The 12,681-nt window shown below is 40.7% G+C and overlaps 1 protein-coding gene and 1 long non-coding RNA gene across 5 annotated transcripts in view; one reads left to right on the top strand and one right to left on the bottom strand.

Moving 5' to 3' along the window:
- Window positions 1–4,145, bottom strand: part of GABRA2 (gamma-aminobutyric acid type A receptor subunit alpha2) — a 59,807-nt gene extending 55,662 nt beyond the window's left edge. Inside the window, exons 1-3 of one of the 3 annotated variants that reach the window (XM_061346150.1) lie at window positions 4,092–4,145; window positions 2,973–3,060; window positions 347–462 (exon numbers count right to left, since the gene is read on the bottom strand). In XM_061346150.1, coding sequence (XP_061202134.1) covers window positions 347–462; window positions 2,973–3,043 — 187 coding nt within the window. In that variant the 5' untranslated portion in view covers window positions 3,044–3,060; window positions 4,092–4,145. Of the gene's footprint in view, window positions 1–346; window positions 463–2,972; window positions 3,061–3,664; window positions 3,806–3,850; window positions 3,973–4,091 lie in introns of those variants that run through there. The other 2 variants (XM_061346151.1, XM_061346149.1) reach the window with 2 other exon arrangements.
- The window catches only part of LOC133208342 (uncharacterized), a 29,148-nt gene continuing 20,544 nt past the window's right edge, over window positions 4,078–12,681 (top strand). Inside the window, exons 1-3 of one of the 2 annotated variants that reach the window (XR_009724334.1) lie at window positions 4,078–4,515; window positions 8,741–9,020; window positions 10,371–10,465. This is a non-coding gene — a long non-coding RNA (uncharacterized LOC133208342). Of the gene's footprint in view, window positions 4,516–8,740; window positions 9,021–10,370; window positions 10,466–12,681 lie in introns of those variants that run through there. The other variant, XR_009724333.1, reaches the window with a different exon arrangement.

Genomic DNA, 12,681 nt, shown 5'->3' with positions numbered 1-12,681 from the left:
CAAGACTGCATTCCTTGTTCAACCAGAATTCCCTGACTGGAATAACAGCTTTAGATGTTATTTTTGTTCTCATTCTGTTTTACTATGTCAAATCACCAGATTTTTGTTGTGGTTTTTTTTTTTCCTTAAGATAAATGTGTGAAAGTGCTTCCTTTCCTCCTTTCCATTCATAGATGCTATTTTCCTCAAACTTCACATGATTCTGCTGGGTGAATATAAAGTTATAAATAATTTTTCAAGATACATAACAGTTATTTGGGGGGGGGGGGAAGCCCCAAAGGAATATCACTGCATAAAATCTGAACATTAAAGCTCATTTTTTTTAATTAATCTTTGTTTTTATTACCTCCTAATCCAGGTCTGAGACGATTATCATAACCATCCAGAAGTCTGTCTAGAATTCTTGTAAAGATGGTGATGTTATTCTTAGCTTCATCTTCCAGGGAGTCAGCCAGCACTGATCTAGATGGACATTTTACATTTTAGAAAGTACTACGTAAGTTTCAATGTACACTCAACATGCAGTTTTTGCAGGCTGGCCCAGAATACTTAACTTTCTGCTCTCTAACAGTAATGGTGTAGTTAAGAGTATACAAATACACAGTTTGTACATAACAAGTTCAGAAACATAGAAGTAAATTATATACTACTTAAAATTTCCAGGAAGTCATTCTTCAGTAGCCTCTACATCTAGTCAACATTGCACCACCATGGGTGTTACGTCAAGCTCTACTAACACATTTGGCTGTGTAGGCACAAAAGTCTAAAAGAGCTTCCCAGGCCCCAGTGGCATGTCACTCCTCGACAGATAACCTGGGTTCCCACACACAAAACTGTCTCCTTCCAGCTCTATCCTAGTTGTCCTCACCTAAGTGTACTCTATCTCTGGATAAATCCTGTGGATATGCTTCCACCCAATGGTCATGTAATGTACATGACTAGAAGAACTAACATGAGGGAAAACTCCCTTGATCATGCTCAGGGAGTCCTCTGATGTCAGTGTTTGGTGGGTGGGAACAATGATGCTGACTAGCAAGCTGCAGGACAGCTGTGGGTTGATTTCATGTTACTAAAATGCTATTTTGTCATAAAAACAGTATCTGACGTTCCACTAAATGCAGACAGACCTTGTTAAAGTTGGATAGAAAAAAATTAAATGAAGCATCAGGAACAATCTATAGATCGTCAATTGTTTGTAACTTCCCTGATGAAGAAAGAGATGTTACAGCCTTCATAGGTCATACCTCTATAGAAAATACTAGGGGCTGGAAGATGAATCTTCTGCCTAGCTGGCTGTGGTGCTGATCTGGAGACCCAGACCAAAGCTGTTGTCTGCTAGGGAAACACTCCCATGCAGAAAGATGTACACAAGCAAATGTTACTGTGACAACAATTTTAAGCACCATACGTGTGAAATGCATGAGCTCATCAGTCCTACCTGCTTAATTGTAGAATATTAGTATCCAGAAGTAAAGCAACATATGCTACACTCATCATCATCTACACCTTTTCTAGCCATCTACATTTTTAACCTGAAATGTCTTAGTATTTATCGTCTCTACATGAACTACTGATCAAAGCATCCTGAATGCCACAAAACCAAGAATGTTTCCTTCCTCCTCCAAACCAAAAGTGGGCTTGGGTGGCATTTTCCCTAAAGCAAGCTATAAAATGATGAAAGGCAGGGCTTTATGTTGGTCCCCAATTCAACAGCATGGAGGAAGTATTTATATATAAATCATTGCAGTCTGTGTTTTCTGACACAGAACTGACCAAAATCTTACAACTTATGAAGCCTATACCAAAATGTCATGTGTGATTTCACTGATGTGTGAGTTTTTATCTTAAATTACCAGATGGGTCATTTTATTTTTAGTTATTTTCTGGACTGTCTCTGTCATTTTTAAGCTTCTTTTGAGCTAGAAGAACTGTTGTATCTCAGAGATACCACTAAAAAATCAGATCATACAATATCAAATTAGGGTCGAATCCTGCAAACTTTACTCAGGCATGAACTCCTTAATTACGCATGTAGTCTCTTTGACGTCAGTGAGATTACTCACTTGAGTAGGGTTTGCAGGATCTGGCCCACTGTGACTCAACTAATACTGCACCAGAGTTAGGCATGAAGTGAAATAGGAAACATAGTTTCAGGAAATGTTTTGTTAGCTAGGAAATACACAAAAATAAACGCAGATTTTTTAAATCATAGGAAACTTGCATTATTTAACTTACAACCCTCACCAGTGCAGGACAAGACCTACTGCAGTCACAATCAAAGCAAGTGAACCCAAGTTACAAACTACAACTACTCACACGTTTAGGGACTGTGAGCAACACCAGATTATTAGGTGATTAAAATTGCTTTCTCTAATGGGGTCGCTTTAGAAATGGTGAACTTTAAACATAAGAAAACCTGATTAATAAATGAGGCTATTGTTTTATTGTATATGATTGTGAAGTTGTATGCTATCTCCACCTAGAGGTTTAAAGCTTAAGTATCGTTTTGAATTGTTATGTTGATCAAGAAAAAAAAAGCAAAACCAAAAAAAAAATGGCATGCCTGTAATAAAAACCATGCAAGCATTAATTTAGAGACTGTGATTTGCTATATTGACTAATCTATGTCTCCATCTTAACTCCTCTGTATGGTACACAATCACAGTGGTACAGTAACTCCATTAAATCTGTAAGATTCAATAAGGCATTTAAAGGAATTGTTTTTTAATGGCAAAATAAAACATCTATTCACAAACTGTTTAAGGACATGCAATTAGGCTTATACGGCCCTTAGACTACCTTCTAATGCATTTACTCTGGGAACTATGTAAGACTGCATTCAAAGAGCCAAGAAAGATTTTTTTCATGACATTACTATATACCATACTTTCATAACCTCTCACACAGGCTTACCTTTAGCAGACCATAACATACATGTTTGTATGGAACAAGAAAACTAAACGTCCTCTCACCTTGTTGGTAGCCACACCAATAAAACGAGAAGAACCAACTGCATCTCGGAGAGCACCAGTTTCCTCTTCATCGTTGCTCCTGCAAAACCTAACCGTGCAAGAAAAACACAAACCCACTCTCAGCTACAGTCAGTCTCCGACATGCAGTGCTTTCAACTTAACCCGAGGAAAAATATGTCACTTCGGTGGAGAGAGGAAACCACTGGGTTTCTGCAGCACTTCTCACTACTAGCAACTTATTGTATCTCCATCTTTCCCAACGATCCTGCTCTGTGCAAGGAGGCAACGTATGATCAAAAGTGGCATGTGAGCAGACGCATCAGATGCTTTCCTTTTCCATACGCCCCAAGACGAAAAAGAATAAATAAAAAAAAGTCACAAAAAATAACCCACAAAAACCAACAACAAAAAAACCCCGCATGTACAAAAGGACCGGGGTTTAACCATTCCTCGCCTCACAACGGCACTCCGCAGCCGGGGGGCGGCGGGGGGGAGTCACGCCATTCGCGGGGGCTCGGTGCGGAGATCGCGGTCGAGCCGCCCCCAGCCGCCGCCGCCGCCGCCGGCCGCCCAGCACGTTTGACAGCTGCTCGGCAGTACACCGGCGGGGGGTGACAGCCCCGCAGGGCGACAAGTTGCGGTCGGCAGCAGAGCTCTCCTAGGAGCAGGGCGGGGACCCCCGGAGACCGTACCTGGAGCCAGCGTGCGGCCGGGGTAGGGAGGGGGGAACAGGGGCGAAGGGTGCCAACAGCGAGCGGGGCAGGAGGCGGCGGGCGGCGGCGGAGCGCGGCCAGGACCGAGAGGATCCCGAACGTCGGGAGCGCGCGTGCCGGTGCGCGGAGGCGGGCAGGGAAGGGGGGGGGGAGGGTTGCGCGTACCGGCGCGCGGGCGGCGGCTGCGCGGGCGCGGAGTTGCCCCACGGGGCGCGGCGCGACGGAGGGGTGCGGGTGCGCCCCAGGGCGTGCGGGGCAGGGAAGATGCAAGTCACCCTGGCGAGCGGCGGCTCAGCCGGGGGCCTGCAGCCTGCGCGACAACTCCGCCTGTGCGCGAGCGGTAAACCGGGTGATCCCCAGGACGACACGCCACCTTCCCTGTGGCCCTTCCCGACCCTTTAATCACCTCTTGTTAAGTGCGGGTGTGACAGGGCACAACCCCAACAACGGCCCCGCGCCCTTTCCGGTCTGCTGGGGGGGAACGAACAACTCGCAGACCGCGGCTCCCGCCCTCGTGGCCCTCCGAGGCTGCCTCATTAATATTCCCCGCTTGCCCACTGGCACAGTCTAATTGAAATGCAGAGAGAAGTCTGTCATTTAAAGTGAGCTCAGGATGCAGGCAGCAAAGAAAACAAACCTCGCTTGTTCCGCTCAGATGGCATCACTTTCAGCTGTGTTGCCTTCTAAAGCACGCTGCCCTCCTTTCTTACACGCAGCCCTTCTCCGGTAGGAAGTGGACCCCTGCTAGGATTCATCCACATTGATTTTAGCTTTTCCAGCACAAGTAGATCAGGACAGGTTTGACAGTTACAGGTGAGGGATTATATTTAGTGTACCCCCATTTTGCATTGTTAACTTGGAAATAATTAAATAACACCTGCAATAACACAGTAACATTGCAGCTTTATTTTTTCCCTTTTTTTTTTTTTAACTAATCCCCACCTATCTTTTTTCAATTTATGAACTGCTAAAAATACAGCTCAGTTATTCTCTTAGCATCACTGGCCTACCTGCTTACTGTGTTTTGACTGAAGCTGCTTTGCTGAAGTTTGCTTCTGAACCATTACCAGTTCCAAAACAAACCTGTAAAGTTGCATGCACAGACATGGGGGGGGGGGGAAGAAAGAAAAAAAGAAAAAAATTACATAAAATTCTTCAGTTGACTACAGAATCAACTCCAAAAATTGGGGGATTCTTCTCCCCACTCTTTCTCCTGTTTTTTCTTTGTTTCCTGTGGTGCTTGCACCTGGAGGTCGACTCGTTTTTCTTCTCCTTTAGTGGAGTAACAACTCCACAACAGAGCAATGAGAGACAATAGAAGGAAGAAAAGTGCTTGGGCTGTCAAGATAATTTGCTACTTCCAACTTTGAGATATTTCATAACTTGCAGTAAGGCTGGGAAGAGAGAGAGCAAGCTGGATTTTGGGGGTTTTAAATAACCAGTAAAATGAGAGTCCAGACTAGGAAATGACAAAGACAAGGGCTCAAGTGCAAAAACCAAAATCGAAAGAACACACATTCAGCAGTCATCTAACCCTGGCTGTGTCTGAGGTAGAGAACCTCATCTTTCCCGTCCACATGTGAAAATGCGCTCTGCTCACAGACCTTCATTGTGTGATCTGTGGTCAGCCTAAAGGCTCCTTTGGATTTACCTGTAAGTCCCCACGTATTAGGAATTAATTGACACTAAAGGCAGAATCAGCCCTCAACAGTAAACTATTTGTCCTAAGAAAGGGTGACTTCACAAATATCAGTATGCAGAAAGAAAAAATCATTTAAAGTGAAGAGCCTTTGTGATTTATTCTTATGTGAAATACATTGCATAATAGAAGCAGAATAACTTTTTCCACAGGCATTCACAGCATTCCTTCCCAAATGACACTTCAAGTAACCATAATACTGAAACTAGAATCTAATCCTTGTATGTGAGATGAATCAAAAAATAGAAGAACATATTTGTTAAGGAAAGCAGTCACAGCGGCTTCTTGTTGCTGTGATAACATATTGTCATTCTTCAAAAGCCACATGGGGTAGATATGTATTTATAATGAGCTTGTGCTCAAAGCCTTCCCCCAGAAAAATGTGCTGGGTTTGAGGCTCTAATCACAATTATTGCCTGTGATGTTCTTTGAGATTTACCATAGCTTCATGCCTTGAAGTCACGCTTCAGATAAACCACATACCTTGAAACTATCAGAAACTTGAAAATAACCCCTCATTCCCATTTCAGGTAAGTTGCACAGCCCTGTGGGGTACCCTGAATCAACCGGAAAGCTGAGTACAGGGACAGACTACTGTGACAGGGTGTGAGAGATCAGAGGCAATATAATTACTGCCAGAGTGAAGGTTCTTTATGCTAGTCGCACAGGCTTAAAGCCCATGCTGCCAACGAGCTGGAAGGCATTTGAGAAGAAAAGTGTATTGCTTGGGTTTTATTGTTTTGCTTGGTTTGTGACCATGCATGCATGGCTCACAAACACTAGATGTGTTAGCTCTTATTGGTTAGAAACTTGAGACCCCTGCACAGTCAAAAGGTAACTCTCCCTTCCTTCTGTGTTATTATCTGTGGAGTGATATTGAATGATTTCAGTCATTATTGAATTAATTTCAGTTAGTTCTGAGTCATAGACAGTGTCCAACATGTCACCAGGGTTTGTGATACCCTCCTGAGTTCAGATGCAAGTGCCCTGGAAGTAGAGAGTCATGCCATTGACATGAATAGGACTTGAAATAATCCATTGGAAGGTAGCAGTAACAAATTGTTACTTTCAAAGTACAAACAAAATATTTTACTTAAAAGGTTTTATTTCTTTTCTGCTGTATTTACTGAAATATATAAATATAATTAAATCACTCTTTTGATATTAAAAAATACCTTTTAAAAAAAGGACCTAACAATCCTATTATTCCACTTTGCCAAGGATCGCAGACTCTGCACATGATAATAAATGATGTTTCACAATACTTCTGTGAGACTGGAATTACTGCCTCTGTGAGGACAAACTGAATAGCAGGGCAAGTATGTGACATTTTGTAAGCACTTCTTCCAGTTTAGAAGTAATAGAATCACAGGAGAGGCAGACATAATCAAGTAGTGCTGAGCTGAACTTAACACAGTATGCTGATCTGGGGTATGTTCTGCAGTATACCAGTTCCAGACAAAGATTTTGGCAGATTGAGGTAATCATCATATAGTTTGTGCTTCTTTAGAATAATCCTTATCCTTATATCTAGGCCAGCAACACTCTTAGCTGTAAGGATAAGAACAATTATCACTGGAGTTAAGTGAAGCGATGCATATATGTGAAAACTGAAGTGCTATATCAAATTTTTATATGTGATATAACAGTGGATTTTTTTAAGTGCATTAAAAAATATTTAATCTCTAAAAAGGCATAAACCGCATCTCAATCAATATGATATTAATTACTGGAAGGACTATCTTTTTAAAATTTCTATTGATATTAAGTAATTAACCATCCACATGCAAGTGTTTGAGATATGTAACCAAGATACAACATCTATGTAATTTTAAACATAGATGTCTATGTAATTTTAAACATGTACATTATTTTATGTAGGTGAATAATGACAAAATAAAAAGTCAAAGGGAAAATTAGTTTTTGACTGAGTCAGTCCCTAGACTATTTCATCATGTAACTAACACAAATCCTAATCTGAGCAAAAAGAAGGGAAGAGCTGGCTCCATTTCGGAGAAGTTTCACATTATTCTGCATTGAATGGTGATGGAAATATGATTTCTGTAAGAAAAGAAGACTTGGATCTCCACAACACCTCTAGTCACTAACTTTCTGCAAGATTGCACCACAAATCCCAGAGGGACTTGGAACTCAATGATCTTTAAGGTCTCTTCCAACCCAAACCATTCTGTGATTCTGTGAAATCCCCCAGAGAGATTATTTTGAAATGCACTGTTCAACAGTAGATGCTAGTATAATAAACAAGAAAGCAAGAACAATCTTACAGCCTTATGCGGTACCCACTGTTGTAAGTCCCTAAGAATGTTTATCTTTAAGGTTTTCCATCTAAGTGTAACACTCATGGGTTGGGAAGATTTGCTGTGCTTACTCAAAAGTTCTAACTATCATACAGACTTCCTAATGGAAGAACAGTAGTAAATGGCTAATGCCAGCTTTAATTCAACACTGTTTAATTGGCTGTAAGTTACTTTCCAAAGTGTGCTGGGAAGTTCAGCAGAACAGGAAATTGAAATGAGCTTTCCCATCCTACATATTATACTTCTTCCAAATTTGAATCTTAAAAACCACATGAGGATTTTTCATTCTCCAAATATACCTACAGGAAGAATGAGCAGAGAATCTTTGATAAATATCATTAATGGAGAGGCTTGCATCATCCTTTTAGAGTAGCTCTCCCTTGATGGCACAAACATAAGGCAAGTGGTAAAGGGCAATGCAACATAAACACCAACTGGGACAGGAAAGCTCAGATATATAGAATTAGTTCATAACTCATGGTTTTAGTAAGAGGAAGATCTAAGTTTTTAAAAGCAACAGTTTTTGTCAGCTGCAAATTCCTGTTTTCTTTTTCCATCTATGGGGAGCTCCCATATCACAGCAGGCTGAAAGTAAGTTTATAGCAAAGCAAGACTTTTGCTCTGGGTAGACAAGACAGAATTCAGAAAATGCAAATATATGTTAAGTAATTTCATATGTATCTTTACCTTTTTGTTACTTGTACAAACACAGTCTATTTTATCTTTCAGCTGTTCACTCAAATATTCCTTGGACTCAGGAGATGTTTTTCACATAAAGCACCACATATCTGTGATGTTTCATGTTCCAGTTGTCCAGCTTGGGGCAAGTAGGGCTTGTTTATTAGAGGGATAGAAACATACAGCATTTCTAAAAAATGAAGTCACAATATCGAACTACTGTGAGATTCATTTTGTTTGAATATATTTTGAAGTTCAAAAGCAAATCTTCTATTGCTACAGTGAAATTGATGTTCAGAGAAAATTTTACAGACATAGGGCCAGTTGTGATCAACCTTTTTTTCCAGGAACACAAAGGAGAAACACTGGACTTCTGCCACCTTCTGTTACCCACAAAATTGCCATATGCTGACTTTTGAATCTGGAAATACCAGGAATCAGTCATCAGTGGCTGTCTTTGCTTCTGCAAAGGTCTCATCTCCCCTCTTCACTAGCTAATATTGGCCATCCTAAATGATGTTCAACACGAATCTATCAATGACCATCGATTTGCCTAAGCTTCAAGGCCCTGATGACTTCTGAGAGTGTTCCTGCACATCTTTTCTCTCACCACAATGCAGCCTGTAGACAGATGATGCAAGTAAGGAGTGATATTTTTATGCCTAAAATATTTAATTAGTTAAATTCTGCTTCTGGAGATTCAACAGCATGAAAGATTAGTAAAAATAAGCAGAAAGCTAAAGGCATGGCAAACAAAGGGATTAACAAGGGATGAGTTTTCCAGACAAGCTGGTTTAAAAGGTACTGTATTTTGTGACACTGTCTGTCACTCTAGAATAAAAAGCACAATACAGACCTCCAGGTTGCCTGAAAACTGCTGAAACTGACAGTTCTGGCAGTGACCAGTTTTGAGCAGAAAAAAAACATGGGTTGTTTTTGGTGGTGGGGGTTTTTTTTTATTATTATTCCTGCTAACAAGACAATGAAAATTTGAAATTTTAAACATGGATGCTTTTCTGAAATCTTGAGAGTAGATGTCAGCCTTTGCCCTAATTTCAGCTGCTTAAAAGAATGGCCAGAATTAATTTAGGAGTCTGTTCAATAACTGCTCCTAGTCAGGAAAGCATTTGCTGCTGATCCAAGATTACCTTATCTTGGGTGGCAAAAAAATCTGTGTTTTAAAAATGATTCTGCCTCCCAGGACTTCAAAGAGTTTTCTCCTGTCTGTGACTAATGTTAGCTAAAACACATGCGAATGTGTTCTATCACTAACAACAAATAATCCAAAGACAGCTCTAACATGAAATGTCTTGCCTAGATTCAACAAGAACAAAAAAAATATCACATTGCTCCATACTGAGTCAACACAAATGTACCTTCTTTGTCTCTGGAGTCTAGATAGTAAAATTTAGGACAAGTGTTGTGCCACGTCCCATGTTTGTTAGAAAAAAACATAAACTACATAATTGCTTATGAATGTAGCCGTAGCCTGTGACAGTTTGCTGATATTTTGCAAAAATATTGAGCTATTTATAGACATATCTGGGTTAAGTAATTGCCATTATACTATTTTTATACATTGGAGAGAATTTAGCTTTTCTGCACACTGCAGATGATATATCATGCAGGATGATAATTGAATCATAGTAAAGACATTTGCATAAGCAACCTGCTAGATTTCAGTACCTCCTCCATGTGTTGCTGTTTTATAAATTGCCCCTTGCTGCAGCAACAGATAGAGAGATCAGGAGGCTCCCTAGCTGGTCAGATGAGTACCACCCCAGCTCCTGAGGAGCTGGTTAGATGGATTCGCAGCCAGCCCTGCTGGAGGAGGCTGAAGTACCCAAGGATGCACAAATACAAAACACTCCTAGCAGACTCCTGAGCTGTCAGTATGAATCCTTTCCCCACACTTTCATGCTTCAGTGCAAGAGATCTTTACACGAGTGAACGTTCTTCATTTCATCTCTACTCATTTCCATACATGCAGGTGCCAAGCACATACCAAGACCTGAGAAAAATCATCAGCCTTCTGCAGCTGTCAGTCCAGCCACATTATATTGCTTTGAGAATGCTCTGGGCTACAGTAAATAAATAACCAGATAAATGGATAACACTTGGTGTAAACAGGCCTGATTTGCCTTCCTCTCCTTTCAAGCGATGAATCACCAGTGAAATAGAGGTGACTCACTAAGGGAATCGAAAGCACATTTTCTCTTTCCTATGTGAGTCTGCAGTGGCTGTCCATGCTCTGAAGGGGGAGGAAACTAGGCTGCATTTTAATATTGGCTCTCACAACACTGGATCAAGACTGTCTTAAGTGCAAAGGGATTTTTAAGGAAAAGAAAAGCTGTCCTCATACCTCACTATCAGTGGGAACCTGTAAATAGTTGCACATGGCAGGTAGTTTGTGTCAGCACGGCATTGTGAGCATCTGACTAGAAACTGCTCGACATGAGAGAGCAACTGAGCAGTTGCTAGCAAAATATGCTGTCATCTACAAAGCAAGCATTGTGTTACCCAAAAGCTCTGGATAGAGCTGTTCCCATCTGCCACACAAAAAGAGATGCCCAGGACAAGAGTTTGTCAACATCACCAAGATTATTTGGGAACTTATTATGTCCTTTCTAATTGACACTGTGGTACCTGATTTTGTGCTTTGATGTCTTGCTGGTGGTCCCTGTTGTCTAAGAACATGGAGGAGACCTCACAGCACTATCTGTCTTCAGAGGCTTGAATATTCTGGAGTATTGCAAGTCCCTGGAGTGTTCTTTTTTTCACCTGGAAAGCTCTGAGGGATGCTGTGAGGGACACAGGGGCGGCTCCTTCCCCATCCTTCTTAGGGAATGCAGTGCCACATCTGATGGAGGAAGCTTTTAGCTAACCCCAAATTGCTGCTGTATTGAAAAGCTGGTATGAACACAGCCAGGAGTCACAAACATGACTGTCAGCCAGGGCGGGATCCTCCCCAGTGCTGACTCTCCCTGAAAACCTGAATCTGCTCTCACAAACACCAGAGGCAGAGGGGCATTGATCTGGGATGCAAGAGACTGGAGACACACACACAAAAAAAGTCCTTTTTTAAATCTAGCTTGCCAAGTCACATATCTCCAACTTGAACTCCACACTCTTCACAGAATTCCCACTTCTCTTTCTTACTTCCCACATACTACAGGCAACAGTTCATTAGGAACCTCATATTGTCATATCCTTGAGTATTTGTGGGGGTTTTGAATTATGTATTTGCCCAGCAGGATTACTTCCACAGAGAAGTATAGATGGCTGTTATGATTCCAAATCACAGCTCCTCTTCAAGGAAACAATTGTAGCTGAATCGAGTCTTATTTAGGTTTTGAAATTTTAAAGGACTAGCAGGGGGCTCTGTTTGCATAAGCACCTTTCTATTGCTCTGCCTAAAGACTACATTATAATAAGTAGTCAACTAAGAGATCACTACCAAAAAACATCAACAGCTTATGTGCAAAAAATTGAACAAAATATGCAAAGTAGTCTTCATGCACCGTCTATACAACATTAGAGATGTACCTGCAGCCCAATTTGGCAGACTTATAGCTTTCACACATTTTCACTTGAGTATTTTGGATGGCAGAGAACAGCTTTCTTTCCTGGCTTTATGTTGCTTAATCAAGCCCTCACAAGTACATTCAGGAGACAGGGGATACTTAAGGCATTTTTTGAGCACAGCAGCAGTCTATCTTTAATTCAGGTGTAAACACAGTGTTTCCTCAAATTCATTCTTATCCTGTGTAAAACCCAAACACACTAACAATCCCACAAAACAAACAAACAGATAAAGTCCCAAACAAAAGCAAATGATCCAGCTATCCAAAGAGACCATAAACGTGTTTTTCTTCAAACATATGTTTCCCAACTGTCATCCTTCTTTAAGGTGATTTTCTTCTCAGATTCCTACATTTTCTACCAGCCTGTTCCATCTTAAGAAAGAAATTACAGTCTTCAAGTTGCTCCTCTGTTACATCATAAATACTTTGGAAAAATGAGTATTTCAAAGTTAAATATTATTCAACACTTTTAATTTATTTTTGTGTACATTATTTTAAATGGAAAATGAGTCTGTGATGTTCCATCACTTAAAAGATACAGAAGAAATATACTTGCACTGAAGAATTTTGTACTTCATTAATAGACCAACAGTGTTGAAAAGGTCTCAAAAGGCGTGAATAGTACCTTTAAAGCCATGTAACTCTCCTTAAATGACACAAAATGGTTTTATTTGGCTGAAGATAAAAGAGTAAATGTTTTTACTAAAAGAGTAAAAA

This window comes from Neopsephotus bourkii, unplaced genomic scaffold (assembly GCF_033783945.1).
Source record: "Neopsephotus bourkii isolate Nb327-2 ecotype Australia unplaced genomic scaffold, CSIRO-AGI_Nbou_v1 NB_259, whole genome shotgun sequence".
NCBI lineage: Eukaryota > Metazoa > Chordata > Aves > Psittaciformes > Psittacidae > Neopsephotus > Neopsephotus bourkii.
This window is presented reverse-complemented; position numbering and strand designations above follow the sequence as displayed.